At 49.4% G+C, this 22,318-nt stretch overlaps 1 protein-coding gene across 1 annotated transcript in view; it reads right to left on the reverse strand.

Moving 5' to 3' along the window:
• Window positions 1-22,318, reverse strand: part of LOC117826174 (cadherin-12-like) — a 133,226-nt gene that overhangs the window by 61,456 nt on the left and 49,452 nt on the right. The window contains exons 5-6 of the mRNA XM_034702061.1: window positions 16,158-16,325; window positions 15,873-16,060 (exon numbers count right to left, since the gene is read on the reverse strand). Of these exons, the coding sequence (XP_034557952.1) occupies window positions 15,873-16,060; window positions 16,158-16,325 (356 nt within the window). The remainder of the gene's footprint in view (window positions 1-15,872; window positions 16,061-16,157; window positions 16,326-22,318) is intronic.

The raw sequence follows: 22,318 nt of genomic DNA on the forward strand, positions 1-22,318 counted from the left end.
TGTGGACCTGGACTGACTACTTGAACCTAGACTGTGTGGACCTGGACTGACTGTGTGGACCTGGACTGACTGTGTGGACTTGGACTGACTGTGTGGACCTGGACTGACTACTTGAACCTAGACTGTGTGGACCTGGACTGACTGTGTGGACCTGGAGTAACTGTGTGAACCTTGACTGACTGTGTGGACTTGGACTGACTGTATGGACCTGGACTGACTATTTGAACCGAGACTGACTGTGTGGACCTGGACTGACTATTTGAACCTAGACTGACTGTGTGGACCTGGACTGACTGTGTGAACCTGGACTGACTCTGTGGACCTGGACTGACTGTGTGGACCTGAACTGACTGTGTGGACCTGGACTGACTGTGAGAACCTGGACTGACTGTTTCAACTTGGACTGACTGTGTTTACCTGGACTGACTGTGTGGAACTGGACTGACAGTGTGAACCTGGACTGACTGTGTGGACCTGGACTGACAGTGTGAACCTGGACTGACTGTGTGGACCTGACTGACTGTTTGAACTTGGACTGACTGTGTGGACCTGGACTGACTGTGTGGACCTGGACTGACTGTGTGGACCTGGACTGACTGTTTGAACTTGAACTGACAGTGTGGGCATGGACTGACTGTGTGGACCTGGACTGACAGTGTGAACCTGGACTGACTGTGTGGAACTGGACTGACAGTGTGAACCTGGACTGAATGTTTTAACCTCGATTGACTGTTTGAACCTGGACTGACTGTGTGGACCTGGACTGACTGTGTGAACCTGGAGTGACGGTGTGAACCTGGACTGACTGTGTGGACCTGGACTGACTGTGTGGACCTGGACTGACAATTTGAACCTAGACTGGCTGTGTGGACCTGGACTGACTGTTTGAACTTGGACTGACTCTGTTGACCTGATCTGACTGTGTGGAACTGGACTGACTGTGTGAACCTGGACTGACTGTGTGAACCTGCAGTGACCGTTTGAACCTGGACTGACTGTTTGAACTTGGACTGACTCTGTTGACCTGGACTGACTTTTTTAACTTGGACTGACTGTGTGGACCTGGACTGACTGTGTGGACCTGACTGACTGTTTGAACCTGGACTGACTGTGTGGACCTGGACTGACTGCGTGAACCTGGAGTGACTGTGTGAACCTGGACTGACTGTTTGAAGCTGGACTAACTCCGTGGACCTGGAGTGACTGTTTGAACTTGGACTGACTGTGTGGACCTGGACTGACTGTGTGGACCTGGACTGACTGTGTGGATCTGGACTGACTGTGTGGACCTGGACTGACTGTGTGAACCTGGAGTGACTGTTTGAACCTGGACTGACTGTGTGGACCTGGACTGACTGTGTGGACCTGGAGTGACTGTGTGGACCTGGACTAACTCTGTGAACCTGGAGTGACTGTTTGAACCTGAACTGACTGTGTGGACCTGGACTGACTGTTTGAACTTGGAATGACTCTGTGGACCTGGACTGACTGTGTGGACCTGGACTGACTGTGTGGACCTGGACTGACTCTGTGAACCTTGAGTGACTGTTTGAACCTGAACTGACTGTGTGGACCTGGACTGACTGTTTGAACCTGGACTGACTGTGTGGACCTGGACTGACTGTGTGAATCTGGAGTGACTGTTTGAACCTGGATTGACTGTGTGGCCCTGGAGTGACTGTGCGGACCTGGACTGACTGTATGAACCTGGAGTGACTGTTTGAACCTGGATTGACTGTGTGGACCTGGACTGACTGTTTGAACCTGGATTGACTGTGTGGACCTGGACTGACTGTTTGAACCTGGACTGACTGTGTGAACCTGGACTGACTGTGTAGAACTGGACTGACTATTTGAACCTAGACTTACTGTGTGGACCTGGACTGACTGTGTGGACCTGGACTGACTATGTGAACCTGGAGTGACTGTGTGAACCTGGACTGACTGTGTGAACCTGGAGTGACTGTGTGGACCTGGACTGACTGTGTGGACCTGGACTGACTCTGTGAACCTGGAGTGACTGTTTGAACCTGGACTGACTGTGTGGACCTGGACTGACTGTTTGAACTTGGAATGACTCTGTGGATCTGGACTGACTGTGTGGACCTGGACTGACTGTTTGAACCTGGACTGACTGTGTGGACCTGGACTGACTGTGCGGACCTGGACTGACTTTGTGAACCTGGAGTGACTGTTTGAATCTGGATTGACTGTGTGGCCCTGGAGTGACCTTGCGGACCTGGACTGACTGTTTGAACCTGGACTGACTGTGTGGAACTGGACTGACTATTTGAACCTAGAATTACTGTGTGGACCTCGACTGACAGTGTGAACCTGGACTGACTGTTTGAACCTGGAATGACTGTGTGAACCTGGACTGACTGTTTGAACCTGGATTGACTGTGTGGCCCTGGACTGACTGTGTGGACCTGGACTGACTGTGTGAACATGGAGTCACTATTTGAACCTGGAATGACTGTGTGGACCTGGACTGACTGTTTGAACCTTGAGTGACTGTGTGGACCTGGACTGACTGTGTGGACCTGGACTGACTCTGTGAACCTGGACCGACTGTTTGAACCTGGATTGACTGTGTGGACCTGGACTGACTGTTTGAACGTGGAATGACTCTGTGGACCTGGACTGACTGTGTGGACCTGGACTGACTGTGTGGAACTGGAATGACTGTGTGAACCTGGAGTGACTGTTTGAACCTGGACTGACTGTGTGGACCTGGACTGACTGTTTGAACCTTGAGTGACTGTTTGAACCTGGATTGACTGTGTGGCCCTGGAGTGACTGTGCGGACTTGGACTGACTGTGTGAACCTGGAGTGACTGTGTGGACCTGGACTGACTGTTTGAGCTTGGAATGACTCTGTGGACCTGGACTGACTGTGTGGACCTGGACTGACTGTGTGGACCTGGACTGACTGTGTGGACCTGGACTGACTCTGTGAACCTGGAGTGACTGTGTGGACCTGGAGTGACTGTTTGAACCTGGATTGACTGTGTGGCCCTGGCGTGACTGTGCGGACCTGGACTGACTGTGTGAACCTGGAGTGACTGTTTGAACCTGGATTGACTATGTGGACCTGGACTGACTATTTGAACCTAGACTTACTGTGTGGACCTGGACTGACAGTGTGAACCTGGACTGACTGTTTGAACCTGGACTGACTGTGTGGACCTGGATTGACTGTGTGTACCTGGACTGACTGTTTGAACCTGGACTGACTGTGTGGACCTGGACTGACAGTGTGAACCTGGACTGACTATGTGAACCTGGAGTGACTGTGTGAACCTGGACTGACTGTGTGAACCTGGAGTGACTGTGTGGACCTGGACTGACTGTGTGGACCTGGACTGACTGTTTGAACTTGGACTGACTGTGTGGACCTGGACTGACTGTGTGAACCTGGAGTAACTGTTTGAACCTGGATTGACTGTGTGGCCCTGGAGTGACTGTGCGGACCTGGACTGACTGTGTGGACCTGGACTGACTGTTTGAACCTGGACTGACTGTGTGGACCTGGACTGACAGTGTGAACCTGGACTGATTATGTGAACCTGGAGTGACTGTGTGGACCTGGACTGACTGTGTGGACCTGGACTGACTCTGTGAACCTGGAGTGACTGTTTGAACCTGGACTGACTGTGTGGACCTGGACTGACTGTTTGAACGTGGAATGACTCTGTGGACCTGGACTGACTGTGTGGACCTGGACTGACTGTGTGGAACTGGAATGACTGTGTGAACCTGGAGTGACTGTTTGAACCTGGACTGACTGTGTGGACCTGGACTGACTGTGTGAACCTGGAGTGATTGTGTGGACCTGGACTGACTGTTTGAGCTTGGAATGACTCTGTGGACCTTGACTGACTGTGTGGACCTGGACTGACTGTGTGGACCTGGAATGACTGTGTGAACCTGGAGTGACTGTTTGAACCTGGACTGACTGTGTGGACCTGGACTGACTGTGTGGACCTGGACTGACTGTTTGAACTTGGAATGACTCTGTGGACCTGGACTGACTGTGTGGACCTGGACTGACTATTTGAACCTAGACTTACTGTGTGGACCTGGACTGACAGTGTGGACCTGGACTGACTGTTTGAACTTGGAATGACTCTGTGGATCTGGACTGACTGTGTGGACCTGGACTGACTGTTTGAACCTGGACTGACTGTGTGGACCTGGACTGACTGTGCGGACCTGGACTGACTTTGTGAACCTGGAGTGACTGTTTGAATCTGGATTGACTGTGTGGCCCTGGAGTGACCTTGCGGACCTGGACTGACTGTTTGAACCTGGACTGACTGTGTGGAACTGGACTGACTATTTGAACCTAGAATTACTGTGTGGACCTCGACTGACAGTGTGAACCTGGACTGACTGTTTGAACCTGGAATGACTGTGTGAACCTGGACTGACTGTTTGAACCTGGATTGACTGTGTGGCCCTGGACTGACTGTGTGGACCTGGACTGACTGTGTGAACATGGAGTCACTATTTGAACCTGGAATGACTGTGTGGACCTGGACTGACTGTTTGAACCTTGAGTGACTGTGTGGACCTGGACTGACTGTGTGGACCTGGACTGACTCTGTGAACCTGGACCGACTGTTTGAACCTGGATTGACTGTGTGGACCTGGACTGACTGTTTGAACGTGGAATGACTCTGTGGACCTGGACTGATTGTGTGGACCTGGACTGACTGTGTGGAACTGGAATGACTGTGTGAACCTGGAGTGACTGTTTGAACCTGGACTGACTGTGTGGACCTGGACTGACTGTTTGAACCTTGAGTGACTGTTTGAACCTGGATTGACTGTGTTGCCCTGGAGTGACTGTGCGGACTTGGACTGACTGTGTGAACCTGGAGTGACTGTGTGGACCTGGACTGACTGTTTGAGCTTGGAATGACTCTGTGGACCTGGACTGACTGTGTGGACCTGGACTGACTGTGTGGACCTGGACTGACTGTGTGGACCTGGACTGACTCTGTGAACCTGGAGTGACTGTGTGGACCTGGAGTGACTGTTTGAACCTGGATTGACTGTGTGGCCCTGGCGTGACTGTGCGGACCTGGACTGACTGTGTGAACCTGGAGTGACTGTTTGAACCTGGATTGACTATGTGGACCTGGACTGACTATTTGAACCTAGACTTACTGTGTGGACCTGGACTGACAGTGTGAACCTGGACTGACTGTTTGAACCTGGACTGACTGTGTGGACCTGGATTGACTGTGTGGACCTGGACTGACTGTTTGAACCTGGACTGACTGTGTGGACCTGGATTGACAGTGTGAACCTGGACTGACTATGTGAACCTGGAGTGACTGTGTGAACCTGGACTGACTGTGTGAACCTGGAGTGACTGTGTGGACCTGGACTGACTGTGTGGACCTGGACTGACTGTTTGAACTTGGACTGACTGTGTGGACCTGGACTGACTGTGTGAACCTGGAGTAACTGTTTGAACCTGGATTGACTGTGTGGCCCTGGATTGACTGTGCGGACCTGGACTGACTGTGTGGACCTGGACTGACTGTTTGAACCTGGACTGACTGTGTGGACCTGGACTGACAGTGTGAACCTGGACTGATTATGTGAACCTGGAGTGACTGTGTGGACCTGGACTGACTGTGTGGACCTGGACTGACTCTGTGAACCTGGAGTGACTGTTTGAACCTGGACTGACTGTGTGGACCTGGACTGACTGTTTGAACGTGGAATGACTCTGTGGACCTGGACTGACTGTGTGGACCTGGACTTACTGTGTGGAACTGGAATGACTGTGTGAACCTGGAGTGACTGTTTGAACCTGGACTGACTGTGTGGACCTGGACTGACTGTGTGAACCTGGAGTGATTGTGTGGACCTGGACTGACTGTTTGAGCTTGGAATGACTCTGTGGACCTTGACTGACTGTGTGGACCTGGACTGACTGTGTGGACCTGGAATGACTGTGTGAACCTGGAGTGACTGTTTGAACCTGGACTGACTGTGTGGACCTGGACTGACTGTGTGGACCTGGACTGACTGTTTGAACTTGGAATGACTCTGTGGACCTGGACTGACTGTGTGGACCTGGACTGACTATTTGAACCTAGACTTACTGTGTGGACCTGGACTGACAGTGTGAACCTGGAGTGACTGTGTGAACCTGGACTGACTGTGTGGACCTGGACTGACTCTGTGAACCTGGAGTGACTGTTTGAACGTGGACTGACTGTGTGGACCTGGACTGACTGTTTGAACTTGGAATGACTCTGTGGACCTGGACTGACTGTGTGGACCTGGACTGACTATTTGAACCTAGACTTACTGTGTGGACCTGGACTGACAGTGTGAACCTGGAGTGACTGTTTGAACCTGGACTGACTGTGTGGACCTGGACTGACTGTTTGAACTTGGAATGACTCTGTGGACCTGGACTGACTGTGTGGACCTGGACTGACTATTTGAACCTAGACTTACTGTGTGGACCTGGACTGACAGTGTGAACCTGGACTGACTGTTTGAACCTGGACTGACCGTGTGGACCTGGACTGACTGTGTGGACCTGGACTGACTGTGTGAACCTGGAGTGACTCTGCGAACCTGGACTGACTGTGTGAACCTGGACTGACTGTGTGAACCTGGACTGACTGTGTGGACCTGGACTGACTGTTAGAACTTAGACCGACTCTGTGGCCCTGGAGTGACTGTGCGGACCTGGACTGACTGTGTGAACCTGGAGTGACTGTTTGAACCTGGATTGACTATGTGGACCTGGACTGACTGTTTGAACCTGGACTGACTGTGTGGAACTGGACTGACTATTTGAACCTAGACTTATTGTGTGGACCTGGACTGACTGTGTGGACCTGGACTGACTGTTTGAACCTGGACTGACTGTGTGGACCTGGACTGACTATATGGACCTGGACTGACTGTGTGAACCTGGAGTGACTGTGTGAACCTGGACTGACTGTTTGAACCTGGACTGACTGTGTGGACCTGGACTGACTGTTTGAACTTAGACCGACTCTGTGGACCTGGACTGACTGTGCGGCCCGGGAGTGACTGTGTGGACCTGGATTGACTGTGTGGTCCTGGAGTGACTGTGCGGACCTGGACTGACTGTGTGAACCTGGAGTGACTGTTTGAACCTGGATTGACTGTGTGGACCTGGACTGACTGTGTGGACCTGGACTGACTGTGTGAACCTGGAGTGACTGTGTGAACCTGGACTGACTGTTTGAACCTGGACTGACTGTGTGGATCTGGACTGACTGTTTGAACTTAGACCGACTCTGTGGACCTGGACTGAGTGTGTGGCCCTGGAGTGACTGTGTGGACCTGGACTGACTGTGTGAACCTGAACTTACTGTTTGAACCTGGATTGACTGTGTGGACCTGGACTGACTGTTTGAACCTGGACTGACTGTGTGGACCTGGACTGACAGTGTGAACCTGGACTGACTATGTGAACCTGGACTGACTGTGTGAACCTGGACTGACTGTGTGAACCTGGAGTGACTGTGTGGACCTGGACTGACTGTGTGGACCTGGACTGACTCTGTGAACCTGGAGTGACTGTTTGAACCTGGACTGACTGTGTGGACCTGGACTGACTGTTTGAACTTGGAATGACTCTGTGGACCTGGACTGACTGTGTGGACCTGGACTGACTGTGTGGAATTGGAATGACTGTGTGAACCTGGAGTGACTGTTTGAACCTGGACTGACTGTGTGGACCTGGACTGACTGTGCGGACCTGGACTGACTGTGTGAACCTGGAGTGACTGTTTGAACCTGGATTGACTGTGTGGCCCTGGAGTGACCGTGCGGACCTGGACTGACTGTTTGAACCTGGACTGACTGTGTGGAACTGGACTGACTATTTGAACCTAGAATTACTGTGTGAACCTGGAGTGACTGTTTGAACCTGGAGTGACTGTGTGAACCTGGACTGACTGTTTGAACCTGGATTGACTGTGTGAACCTGGACTGACTGTGTGGACCTGGACTGACTGTGTGAACCTTGAGTGACTGTTCTAACCTGGAATGACTGTGTGAACCTGGACTGACTGTTTGAACCTGGATTGACTGTGTGGCCCTGGAGTGACTGTGCGGACCTGGACTGACTGTGTGAACCTGGAGTGACTGTTTGAACCTGGATTGACTGTGTGGACCTGGACTGACTGTTTGAACCTGGACTGACTGTGTGAATCTGGACTGACTGTTTGAACCTGGACTGACTGTGTGGACCTGGACTGACTGTGTGGACCTGGACTGACTGTGTGAACCTGGAGTGACTGTGTGAACCTGGACTGACTGTTTGAACCTGGACTGACTGTTTGAACCTGGACTGACTGTGTGGACCTGGACTGACTGTTTGAACTTAGACTGACTGTGTGGACCTGGAATGACTGTGTGAACCTGGAGTGACTGTGTGGACCTGGACTGACTGTGTGGACCTGGACTTACTGTTTGAACCTGGATTGACTGTGTGGACCTGGACTGACTGTTTGAACCTGGACTGACTGTGTGGACCTGGACTGACAGTGTGAACCTGGACTGACTATGTGAACCTGGAGTGACTGTGTGAACCTGGACTGACTGTGTGAACCTGGAGTGACTGTGTGGACCTGGACTGACTGTGTGGACCTGGACTGACTCTGTGAACCTGGAGTGACTGTTTGAACCTGGACTGACTGTGTGGACCTGGACTGACTGTTTGAACTTGGAATGACTCTGTGGACCTGGACTGACTGTGTGGACCTGGACTGACTGTGTGGAACTGGAATGACTGTGTGAAAGTGGAGTGACTGTTTGAACCTGGACTGACTGTGTGGACCTGGACTGACTGTGCGGACCTGGACTGACTGTGTGAACCTGGAGTGACTGTTTGAACCTGGATTGACTGTGTGGCCCTGGAGTGACCGTGCGGACCTGGACTGACTGTTTGAACCTGGACTGACTGTGTGGAACTGGACTGACTATTTGAACCTAGAATTACTGTGTGGACCTCGACTGACAGTGTGAACCTGGACAGACTGTTTGAACTTGGAATGACTCTGTAGACCTGGACTGACTGTGTGGACCTGGACTGACTCTGTGGATCTGGAATGACTGTGTGAACCTGGAGTGACTGTTTGAACCTGGACTGACTGTGTGGACCTGGACTGACTGTGTGAACCTGGAGTGACTGTTTGAACCTGGACTGACTGTGTGGACCTGGACTGACTGTGTGAACCTGGACTGACAGTTTGAACCTGGACTGACTGTGTGAACCTGGACTGACTGTGTGAACCTGGAGTGACTGTTTGAACCTGGATTGACTGTGTGGACCTGGACTGACTGTTTGAACCTGGACTGACTGTTTGGAATTGGACTGACTATTTGGAATTGGACTGACTATTTGAACCTAGACTTACTGTGTGGCCCTCGACTGACAGTGTGAAACTGGACTGACTGTGTGGACCTGGACTGACTGTGTGGACCTGGACTGACTGTGTGAACCTGGAGTGATTGTTTGAACCTGGACTGACTGTGTGAACCTGGACTGACTGTGTGGACCATGACTGACTGTTTGAACTTAGACCGACTCTGTTTACCTGGACTGACTGTGTGGACCTGGACTGACTCTGTGAACCTGGAGTGACTGTTTGAACCTGGACTGACTGTGTGGACCTGGACTGACTGTTTGAACTTGGAATGACTGTGTGGACCTGGACTGACTGTGTGAACCTGGACTGACTGTGTGGACCTGGAATGACTGTGTGAACCTGGAGTGACTGTTTGAACCTGGACTGACTGTGTGGACCTGGACTGACTGTGTGAACCTGGACTGACAGTTTGAACCTGGACTGACTGTGTGAACCTGGACTGACTGTGTGAACCTGGAGTGACTGTTTGAACCTGGATTGACTATGTGGACCTGGACTGACTGTTTGAACCTGGACCTACTGTGTGGAACTGGACTGACAGTGTGAACCTGGACTGACTGTGTGGACCTGGACTGACTATTTGAACCTAGACTTACTGTGTGGACCTGGACTGACTGTTTGAACCTGGACTGACTGTTTGGACCTGCACTGACTGTGTGGACCTGGACTGACTGTGTGAACATGGAGTGACTGTGTGGACCTGGACTGACTGTGTGAACCTGGACTGACTGTGTGGACCTGGACTAACTGTTTGAACTTAGACCGACTCTGTGGACCTGGACTGACTGTGTGGCCCTGGAGTGACTGTGTGGACCTGGACTGACTGTGTGAACCTGGAATGACTGTTTGAACCTGGATTGACTGTTCGGCCCTGGAGTGACTTTGCGGACCTGGATTGACTGTTTGAACCTGGAGTGACTGTTTGAACCTGGACTGACTGTGTGGACCTGGACTGACAGTGTGGACCTGGACTGACTGTGTGAACCTGGAGTGACTGTTTGAACCTGGATTGACTGTGTGAACCTGGAGTGACTGTTTGAACCTGGACTGACTGTGTGGACCTGGAGAGACTGTTTGAACCTGGACTGACTGTGTGAACCTGGAGTGATTGTTTGAACCTGGATTGACTGTGTGGCCCTGGAGTGACTGTGCGGACCTGGACTGACTGTGTGAACCTGGAGTGACTGTTTGAACCTGGACTGACTGTGTGGACCTGGACTGACAGTGTGGACCTGGACTGACTGTGTGAACCTGGAGTGACTGTTTGAACCTGGATTGACTGTGTGAACCTGGAGTGACTGTTTGAACCTGGACTGACTGTGTGGACCTGGAGTGACTGTTTGAACCTGGACTGACTGTGTGAACCTGGATTGACTGTTTGAACCTGGACTGACTGTGTGGACCTGGATTGACTGTTTGAACCTGGACTGACTGTTTGAACCTGGACTGACTGTGTGGACCTGGACTGACTGTGTGGACCTGGAGTGACTGTTTGAACCTGGACTGACTGTGTGGACCTGGACTGACTGTTTGAACCTGGACTGACTGTGTGGACCTGGAGTGACTGTTTGAACCTGGATTGACTGTTTGAACCTGGACTGACTGTTTGAACCTGGACTGACTGTGTGGACCTGGACTGACTGTGTGGACCTGGAGTGACTGTTTGAACCTGGACTGACTGTGTGGACCTGGACTGACTGTGTGAACCTGGACTGACTGTTTGAACCTGGACTGACTGTGTGTACCTGGATTGACTGTTTGAACCTGGACTGACTGTGTGGACCTGGAGTGACTGTTTGAACCTGGACTGACTGTGTGGACCTGGACTGACTGTGTGGACCTGGACTGACTGTTTGAACCTGGATTGACTGTTTGAACCTGGACTGACTGTGTGAACCTGGAGTGACTGTTTAACCTGGACTGACTGTGTGGACCTGGAGTGACTGTGCGGACCTGGACTGACTGTGTGAACCTGGAGTGACTGTTTGAACCTGGACTGACTGTGTGGACCTGGACTAACTGTTTGAACTTAGACCGACTCTGTGGACCTGGACTGACTGTGTGGCCCTGGAGTGACTGTGTGGACCTGGACTGACTGTGTGAACCTGGAGTGATTGTTTGAACCTGGATTGACTGTGTGGCCCTGGAGTGACTGTGCGGACCTGGACTTACTGTGTGAACCTGGAGTGACTGTTTGAACCTGGACTGACTGTGTGGACCTGGACTGACAGTGTGAACCTGGACTGACTATGTTAACCTGGAGTGAATGTGTGAACCTGGACTGACTGTGTGAACCTGGAGTGACTGTTTGAACCTGGACTGACTGTGTGGACCTGGAGTGACTGTTTGAACCTGGACTGACTGTGTGAACCTGGATTGACTGTTTGAACCTGGACTGACTGTGTGGACCTGGATTGACTGTTTGAACCTGGACTGACTGTGTGGACCTGGAGTGACTGTTTGAACCTGGACTGACTGTGTGAACCTGGAGTGACTGTTTGAACCTGGACTGACTGTGTGGACCTGGATTGACTGTTTGAACCTGGACTGACTGTGTGGACCTGGAGTGACTGTTTGAACCTGGACTGACTGTGTGAACCTGGAGTGACTGTTTGAACCTGGACTGACTGTGTGAACCTGGATTGACTGTTTGAACCTGGACTGACTGTGTGAACCTGGAGTGACTGTTTGAACCTGGACTGACTGTGTGGACCTGGAGTGACTGTTTGGACCTGCACTGACTGTGTGAACCTGGATTGACTGTTTGAACCTGGACTGACTGTGTGAACCTGGATTGACTGTTTGAACCTGGACTGACTGTGTGGACCTGGATTGACTGTTTGAACCTGGACTGACTGTGTGGACCTGGAGTGACTGTTTGAACCTGGACTGACTGTGTGAACCTGGATTGACTGTTTGAACCTGGACTGACTGTGTGGACCTGGAGTGACTGTTTGAACCTGGACTGACTGTGTGAACCTGGATTGACTGTTTGAACCTGGACTGACTGTGTGAACCTGGAGTGACTGTTTGAACCTGGACTGACTGTGTGAACCTGGATTGACTGTTTGAACCTGGACTGACTGTGTGAACCTGGATTGACTGTTTGAACCTGGACTGACTGTGTGGACCCTCACTCTGAACAGAATACATTTGATGAAACATACAAAATCTAACATGAACATTAAAACATTCTGTATCAATATAGAAGCCCGAGTCCTCCTCTTTATCATCTGAGTCCTTATGCAGTCAGTGCTCAAGTCCGAGTCCAAGTTGAGTCACAAGTCCAAAAACAAGTCCAAAAACATGCTCACCAGGTTGATTGATAACTTTAAATTGCCCGTAGGTGTGAGTGTGTGTGTGTGTGAATGGTTGTCTGTCTCTCTGTGTTAGCCCTGTGATAGGTTGGCGACCTGTCCACGGTGTACCCTGCCTTCCGCCCGTAGCCAACTGGGATAGGCTCCAGTCCCCCGTGACCCCTAACGGGATAAGCGGTCAAGATAATGGATGGATGGAGGGAAGGAAATATCAACTCCAAAACTATGCAGGCGTTAAACTTGCACGGGAAAAAGATCTAGCAATGTCTATAAACAGAGAGGCTTGGTTCAAATTAGTTCAGTCATGGGACTACATGCAGACTCGCCTAATCATATTCAAAATAATAAACACGAGTTACTGGACACCCTCAAAAATGTCAAGACTGGGACTTAGACAGGACCACAGTTGTTGGAGATGTAATAAAGAACGGGGCACATTGATCCACATGCTGTATGAATGTGAAATGGTAAAGGACTTCTGGTCAGCTATAGTTAAATGTATAAATGATGTGTTAAAAACAGAGTCCACTAAGAGCCCAGCATTATGTGTACTAGGTATTTTACCAGAGGAGGTGAATCTGCCCTCAAACATGTATCTTAGGGTGAAATGAGCTTTGATAACAGGATGCAGGATAGTGCTGAGGCCTGGACTGACTGTGTGGACCTGGACTGACTGTTTGAACCTGGATTGACTGTGTGGACTTGGACTGACTATTTGAACCTAGACTGACTGTGTGGACCTGGACTGACTATTTGAACCTAGACTGACTGTGTGGACCTGGAGTAACTGTGTAAACTTTGACTTACTGTGTGGACTTGGACTGACTGTGTGGACCTGGACTGACTATTTGAACCTAGACTGACTGTGTGGACCTGGACTGACTATTTGAACCTAGACTGACTGTGTGAACCTGGAGTGACTGTGTGGACCTGGACTGACTGTGTGGACCTGGACTGACTGTGTGAACCTGGAGTGACTGTTTGAACCTGGACTGACTGTGTGGACCTGGACTGACTGTGTGGACCTGGACTGACTGTGTGGACCTGGACTGACTGTTTGGACCTGGAGTAACTGTGTGAACCTTGACTGACTATGTTGACTTGGACTGACTGTGTGGACCTGGACTGACTATTTGAACTTAGACTGACTGTTTGGACCTGGACTGACTGTGTGAACCTGGAGTGACTGTGTGACCCTGGACTGACAGTGTGAACCTGGACTGACTGTGTGAACCTGGACTGACTGTGTGAACCTGGACTGACTGTTTGAACCTGGAGTGACTGTGTGGACCTGGACTGACTATTTGAACCTAGACTGACTGTGTGGACCTGGACTGACTATTTGAACCTAGACTGACTGTGTGGACCTGGAGTAACTGTGTAAACTTTGACTTACTGTGTGGACTTGGACTGACTGTGTGGACCTGGACTGACTATTTGAACCTAGACTGACTGTGTGGACCTGGACTGACTATTTGAACCTAGACTGACTGTGTGAACCTGGAGTGACTGTGTGGACCTGGACTGACTGTGTGGACCTGGACTGACTGTGTGAACCTGGAGTGACTGTTTGAACCTGGACTGACTGTGTGGACCTGGACTGACTGTGTGGACCTGGACTGACTGTGTGGACCTGGACTGACTGTTTGGACCTGGAGTAACTGTGTGAACCTTGACTGACTATGTTGACTTGGACTGACTGTGTGGACCTGGACTGACTATTTGAACTTAGACTGACTGTTTGGACCTGGACTGACTGTGTGAACCTGGAGTGACTGTGTGACCCTGGACTGACAGTGTGAACCTGGACTGACTGTGTGAACCTGGACTGACTGTGTGAACCTGGACTGACTGTTTGAACCTGGAGTGACTGTGTGGACCTGGACTGACTATTTGAACCTAGACTGACTGTGTGGACCTGGACTGACTGTGTGAACCTGGAGTGACTGTGTGAACCTAGACTGACTGTTTGAACCTGGACTGACTGTGTGGACCTGGACTGACTGTTTGAACTTGGACTAACTCTGTGGACCTGGACTGACTGTGTGGACCTGGAGTGACTGTGTGGACCTGGACTGACTGTGTGAACCTGGACTGACTGTGTGGACCTGGACTGACTGTGTGGACCTGGACTGACTGTGTGGACTTGGACTGACTATTTGAACCTAGACTGACTCTGTGGACCTGGACTTACTGTGTGAACCTGGACTGACTGTGTGTACTTGGACTGACTGTTTGAACCTGGACTGACTGTGTGGACCTGGACTGACTGTGTGAACCTGGACTGACTGTTTGAACCTGGACTGACTGTGTGGACCTGGACTGACTGTGTGGACCTGGACTGACTGTGTGGACCCGGACTGACTGTGTATACCTGGACTGACTGTGTGGACCTGGACTGACTGTGTGGACCTGGACTGACTGTGTGAACTTGGACTGACTGTGTGGACCTGGACTGAAAGTTTGAACCTGGATTGACTCTGTGGACCTGGACTGACAGTGTGAACCTGGACTGAATGTTTGAACCTGGATTGACTGTGTGGACCTGGACTGACTGTTTGAACCTGGACTGACTGTGTGGACCTGGACTGACTGTGTGAACCTGGTGTGACTGTTTGAACCTGGACTGACTGTGTGGACCTGGTGTGACTGTGTGAACCTGGACTGACTGTGTGGACCTGGTGTGACTGTGTGAACCTGGACTGACTGTGTGAACCTGGACTGACTGTGTGAACCTGGACTGACTGTGTGGACCTGGACTGACTGTGTGGACCCTCACTCTGAACAGAATACATTTGATGAAACATACAAAATCTAACATGAACATTAAAACAGTCTGTATCAATATATAAGCCTGAGTCCTCCTCTTTATCATCTGAGTCCTTATGAAGTCAGTGCTCAAGTCCGAGTCCAAGTTGAGTCACAAGTCCTGCAAAACAGGACTCGAGTCGGACTCGGGTACTACAACACTGGCAGTTAGCAGACGGTTTAGGCAACTGTGGGTAAGTGAACTACACCTCAGAGCTGAATGATGAAATGATGATGGCGAGTGATAACTCTGCAGTAAACTAATGTGATCATAAAGATATCTGATATTTGACAGCACATGTACCTTTTTCAAAAGCACGACCCCCTCCTGACTTTGGCCATCAGAGAGAATATCAAACATGTTGCCTTCGTCTCCTGGAACGATGACGTAATCCACCTCTGCGTTACTGCCAGCATCCAGATCGTGGGCTCGAATCCGACCCACTGCTGAGCCAACCGACGCCGACTCTGGCACCCGCAGGTGAAAAATACCTGACAGAGCGACAGAGGAGAGAGAGAGAGAGAGAGAAGTTAAAAGCAATGATTCATTCAACTTTTCATTCAGAAACCATGTATCAAGCGTTCTTACTCTTGGCAAAGCGCGGTGGGTTATCATTGACATCACTCAGAGTGATGTTGATGGTGGTGGTGGATGCGAGCCCCCCCAGCTGGCCGCCCATGTCTTTGGCCTGAAGGAGAACCTGGTACTCCCCTTTCACTTCCCGATCCATGTTAGCCAGAGCAGTCCTGATCACTCCTGGAGGAGGAAGGGTTAAAAGGTGATTTGGACATATCTTCAAATAAGAAGTTGTGTGTTAAAAGCAGAAAGAAACAAAACCATTGCCCCAGTCACTTGCATTCAGGAACTATGGCGACCAAGTTGGAAGCTCAGAGGGGGGACATCCAGATTTTATAAAGAATTAAGGAAATATGGGCTGCACGGTGGTGCTGCCGGCAGCGCTGTTGCCTCACAGCTAGAAGGTTCCTGGTTTGAATCCCCAGCCGGGCAGGTGCCTTTCTGTGTGGAGTCTGCATGTTCTCCCCGTGCATGCGTGGGTTCTCTCCGCGTACTCCGGCTTCCTCCCACAGTCCAAAAACATGCTCACCAGGTTGATTGATAACTCTAAATTGCCCGTAGGTGTGAGTGTGTGAGTGTGTGAATGGTTGTCTGTCTCTCTGTGTTAGCCCTGTGATAGGTTGGCGACCTGTCCAGGGTGTACCCTGCCTTCCGCCCGTAGCCAACTGGGATAGGCTCCAGTCCCCCGTGACCCCTAACGGGATAAGCGGTCAAGATAATGGATGGATGGATGGATGGAAGGAAATATCAACTCCCAAACTATGCAGGTGTTAAACTTGCATGGGAAAAAGATCTAGCAATGTCTATAAACAGAGAGGCCTGGTTAAAATTAGTTCAGTCATGGGACTACATGCAGACTCGCCTAATCATATTCAAAATAATAAACACGAGTTACTGGACACCCTCAAAAATGTCAAGACTGGGGCTTAGACAGGACCACAGTTGTTGGAGATGTAATAAAGAACGGGGCACATTGATCCACATGCTGTATGAATGTGAAATGGTAAAGGACTTCTGGTCAGTGTGGATATGGGACTCCACACCTCACTCTTATATACTCACAATTGTCACTATTTACTCAATCACATTCATTTACTTAATCATATTATATCATATTAATTTTACTCATATAGCCAAATATACTAATCATCACGAGTGTTTAGATACAAATATAGCGTGTACTGAAACCATGCAGCTTGGCACCACGGAGAACTGAGACCTGTACAGTATTGAGGCCTCGGTCACCCTGAACATCTGAGAGAGTGGAAAAGTACTGAGAACCAAAGAACGCCATGACTGCATGTCTGGATAGCGGAAAACCATAACAACAAGAAGGACCTGAAGGTCGTAGTCACAACGACATATTAAAAGTAATACGTAATGTAGCCAAAAACAGCAACCAGGGCCTTGGGAGAATTCCATGCATCAGCAGACATAGGTTCAGTATCCCAGAAATTAAGGGGGGCAGGTGGCAGACCACACGTAGCTGATGTGCATTGGTGAATGATGAGAGAACGTTATCCTTGAGGGTAGACAGGAATGTGTGTGCGCTAACTGTCACGTTTCAGGACAACTTCTCAGGCCTGGAGGAGTATGATGGGAGTCAGAACGAGGAGGACGTGGACGCGCCTCGGGCCAATGAGGGGGAGGCAACGCCCTCAAATCATGCACAATTCAAATTCATCCTATGTGTTAATAAATACTGGGTCAGGGAAAAAGTAGTTAGTTCAGACTTCGCGAACTGAACAGCACTGTTGTTGATCAGGGACACGATAGTCAGACCCAGAGCTCTGTACACTTTGCAATTTCTACTGGTGTTAAGAATAAAGCTGATTTTTGAAACTTCAATACCTCCTCCTATTTTCTTCATCAAACGAACACGCGAGGACCAGGCATTCAGAGAGGTCCTCCAACATCAGCTATAGTTAAATGTATTAATGATGTGTTAAAAACAGAGTCCACTAAGAGCCCAGCATTATGTGTACTAGGTATTTTACCAGAGGAGGTGAATCTGCCCTCAAACATGTATCTTAGGGTGAAATGAGCTTTGATAACAGGATGCAGGATAGTGCTGAGGCATTGGAAATCAAAAAAGAAGATCTGTTTTAGTGAATGGAGAGATGAAGTGGCCAGGATAGCTTCTTTTGAACAGCTTGTCTACAGAATGAATAATAACACTAAAGTGTTCAGATCAATATGGGGTCCTTATCTGGAAATGATCGGAGAAGGTGACTATGGTATCCGATGTGCAAATAATTTGTCCCCTATGTCTGATGAACGTCATGTATGATTATGAAATGTAATATTGTGACATGAAATACTATATATGTTCACCTCTAAACATCACTGAGAAAATTAGGAATGCTATTTCATTATTATCTTCATTATTATTATTTTTGTATTTATTTTATTATTTTTATTATATGTTTTCTTTCCATTTGTTGGTTTTGTATAACTTATATATTCTTTGCCAACTTGTGGTGAACATAGAAATACTGAAAAAAATGCAATAAAAAGTTGAATGACAAAATAAAAAGGGGATATATCACCTTCTATATAAACACACAGGGTCTGAAGCTACACTCCATTAGTGTTTAAGCTTTCTGCACACTTCTTTCTATCTTTGAATAACACATTGAACAAAAGTGGGCAAAGTAGAAGAAAGAGACACAGCAACTGAAGGCAAGGACAGGGGACGCTTCAGCACAGCAGGAGGGAGGGCTGCAGAGTGTCCGAAAGGTTCCTCCTCACACCAGGTGAAGGACTTATCATCAATTAGAGCAGAGCTTTCATGCTTTGATGAAGTGCTCAGAGAGGTGCACAGCGGTGGTCTGAGAAGTTAATCAGACACAGAATCATAAAAGGAATCGAGGCCCCTCGGCTTCAGCTCTGTTTTTTTTTTTTGTCTGTGCTGATGTCTGAATCCAAACTTTGTAACGTGTGGGTCTCTGTATCGTGTCCGTCCATCCATTTAATCTGTTCCTATCTAAGGTTGGGTCATGATGGAAACATCCTGAGTAAGACTTGCTGCACTTCCCCCTCCCCTTTCTCAGCGATGCCTTCAAGGATCCAGAAAACAGGATGAGATGTAACTCCTTCGTCCTGTTCTGGGTCTACCTTGGGGGGTCTCCTAACAGCTGAATGAAACTGGAAAACCTCCAAAGGGTTACATGCTGGAGGCCTCCTAATCAGATGCCTTTAACCACATAAATGCATCAGCTCTGCTCCAAGCTTCCTTCACATGTCAAACCTCCTCTCCCTTTAAAACGCTGAGCTCAGCTGCTCCAAGGCTGAAACTCATGCTGCACTCTCACATCTCCATTTTTAGTTTGGCTTTGTTAGTAAAACTAGTCTGCTGGCACAGCAAGAATCTGTCCATGTATCAGAGATGCTTTGTACCCTCAGCTGAGATCAAGACCTGAAGATACCTGATACTTGCTTGATTCAGTAACTCTTCCCCCTCTGGGAAGGAGAACCATGGAGGATTTGATGCTCATTCTTACTGCAGGAAGTCATAGTTTGATGGAACCAACAGAAACATTTTGTCAAAATAAAAATGCTCATACCAGACTCTCTCCAGCCCACGGCTCCTCTGCTATCCATGAACATCACAAACATAATCAAGGGTCTACTCTGTATGATGGCAACTTCCACCAGGAACATGTTTCACTTTGCACCAAGGTTAGAGGCTCTCAGTGTGCTTTTACAAAGACTGGCTGGGATAACAATTGTAGGCCTGCTTCGAGTCCACTTAACAAATGGAGACATGATGAGCAAACTCCCATGATCCCCCAGTAACCCTGCAGGGATAAAGACCTGCACTGGGTTGCACCAGTTAGGCGTAAGTTCAAACGTAGCCTAGTTTGAACTTTATTTCTAATTTAGGATGGAGTTTACACTCTACTAACGTTTTGTGTAAGAGTCTGGCTGTCATCCTTGACAGTACTCTGTCATTCCAGACCCACATCAATAATGTCATCAGTCAGCATACTTCCATCTCTGTAACATCTCTTGCCTGCGTCCATCTCTCCACCAATTTTTTGGTTCACACCTTGATCACCTTCCGCCTAGACTACTGCAACTCCCTTCTTTGTGGTTTACCAGACAAATCCATCCACAAACTTCCAACTGGTTCAGAACCCCTGCTGCCCGCATCCTCACCAGAACCCCTGTCACCAGCCACATCACCCCTGTCCTGCAGCAACTCCACAGGCTTCCCATCAAATACCGCATCATCTTTAAGATTCTGTTTCTCACCCTCAAGGCCATCAACAACCGAGCTCCTCAGGACCTCATCAACCTTTCCAGACCTGCTGAGGCTATGGATCTGAAATCCGGGTTCAAACCAGCTACTGCAGTCGATCGGCACTGGACTGTGCTCCATCTCCAGCACCGATCCGAGTGTCCGCGTTGCCTGCTGGACCCCCAAAGCTGCTCGCCGCCGGTGGATGAAAGTTGCTGGCCCTGGAAACGCCAGCTGCAGTGGCCCACATCCCGTTAGAAGACAAGCTGCCGGCTTCCTTGGCAACCGCCACCTGCTGGGTCTTACAGCTGGATCGGCCCGCTATCCGTGGGCTTAACGGGCTGCTGTAGTTGGCCGGCCTGCCGGCTGGCATACTGGCTCCTGGCTGTGGTGCTAGCTGCTGGCTGCTATATGCTACCTGTTGTGCTGGCTGCTACCTGTTGAGCTGGTGCTAACCGCTACCTGTTGTGCTAGCTGCTAGCCGCTGCCTGTTGTGCTAGCTGCTACCTGTTGTGCTAGCTGCTACCTGTTGTGCTAGCTGCTAGCCGCTGCCTGTTGTGCTAGCTGCTACCTGTTGTGCTAGCTGCTACCTGTGTGCTAGCTGCTAGCCACTGCTCCGCTCCTCCAGGTGGTGAAAGATAGCGGTCCCTCCATTAGTCGCACCACTCGGCGTGCTTCCACGGGTGTTCCTCCTAAAAAACACCTTCTCCTTGGAACTGTATAACTAGTCTGGTTTTTTGAGACGCTAACGATGAAAATAAAGCTTACGCTGTTCCTTGTGCTCTCGCTTGGAGTCCTTGGACACATATCCTCCCAACGTGGCGATGTACCTGAAGAAGTGCCCCGCCCCCCTATGTGTCTCCCCAATGCGATGACCAGCACCTGGTCCTCAGCTCCTCGTGAACTGTACACACACGGATCTCATCTCTCTGGACACCTTTAAGTCTATCTTAAATGAAAGAAAGACCCCAGAACAGTGCCTGTGTTTTTAAAATGCTGTTTTACATTCACAAACTGCACTTTACTTGAAAATAAGTTGCACTTTTTAAATTATTATTGTTTGCTTCTACATACTGTTTGCATATATGTTCCATGTTGTTGAGTTGTGCCATTTATTCTGACGTGTGCTGCTGACCTCTTGGCCAGGTCGCCCTTGAAAATGAGGTCTTGACCTCAATGGGACTTATCTGGTTAAATAAAAAAATTAAAAACCTCCTCCATATTAAAATACCCACCCCTGGTCTCAGGTCCTCCTCTTCCGCCCAACTCACCCCCCCCACCTGCTCGCTTGACCACCATGGGGTCGAGAGCCTTCAGTCACTCTGCCCCCGCCTCTGGAACTCTCTCCCCCAGGACTTACAAAATTCCACCTCCTCCCTACCACCTTCAAATCCTGCCTCAAAACTCACCTTTTCCACCAAGACTACTCGCTTCAGTTTGTCTTTATGGGACTGGAATGACTTCACTTTCACTTTCATCACGACTTCATTTTCATTTTTCTAGTATTGCAGTATTATTCTGTTGTATTTATGTATTTATTGAGTATGAGTGTCCAGAAAGGCAACAATAAATTAAAAGTATTATTATCATGAATCAGAAACGTACGATCACTCTGATCTTAAGTCACTCTTGTTTCCCCCGAGCAGAGATAATGACCTCATTCATCTGCTCAACATTACTATTATATTAACGTACAGTATGCTGTAGTTCACTAGTAGTTGCTGTTTGTCAATTAACAGGAGTTACAGCAGTTATGACTAGCTGTTAGCTTGTTTAGAGGCAATGGGCTAACAGGAGTTAGCACTTAAACGCCCCATTGAGAAAAAAAGCTGTTCACTGATTGGCCAAACCAAATGAAATAATCATATCTGTGACATCATTGAGATTAGTTTGGACATTATGGTCTACGAGTTGAGATGAACCTTACGCC

Source organism: Notolabrus celidotus, chromosome 15 (genome assembly GCF_009762535.1).
Source record: "Notolabrus celidotus isolate fNotCel1 chromosome 15, fNotCel1.pri, whole genome shotgun sequence".
Classification (NCBI taxonomy): Eukaryota; Metazoa; Chordata; class Actinopteri; order Labriformes; family Labridae; genus Notolabrus; species Notolabrus celidotus.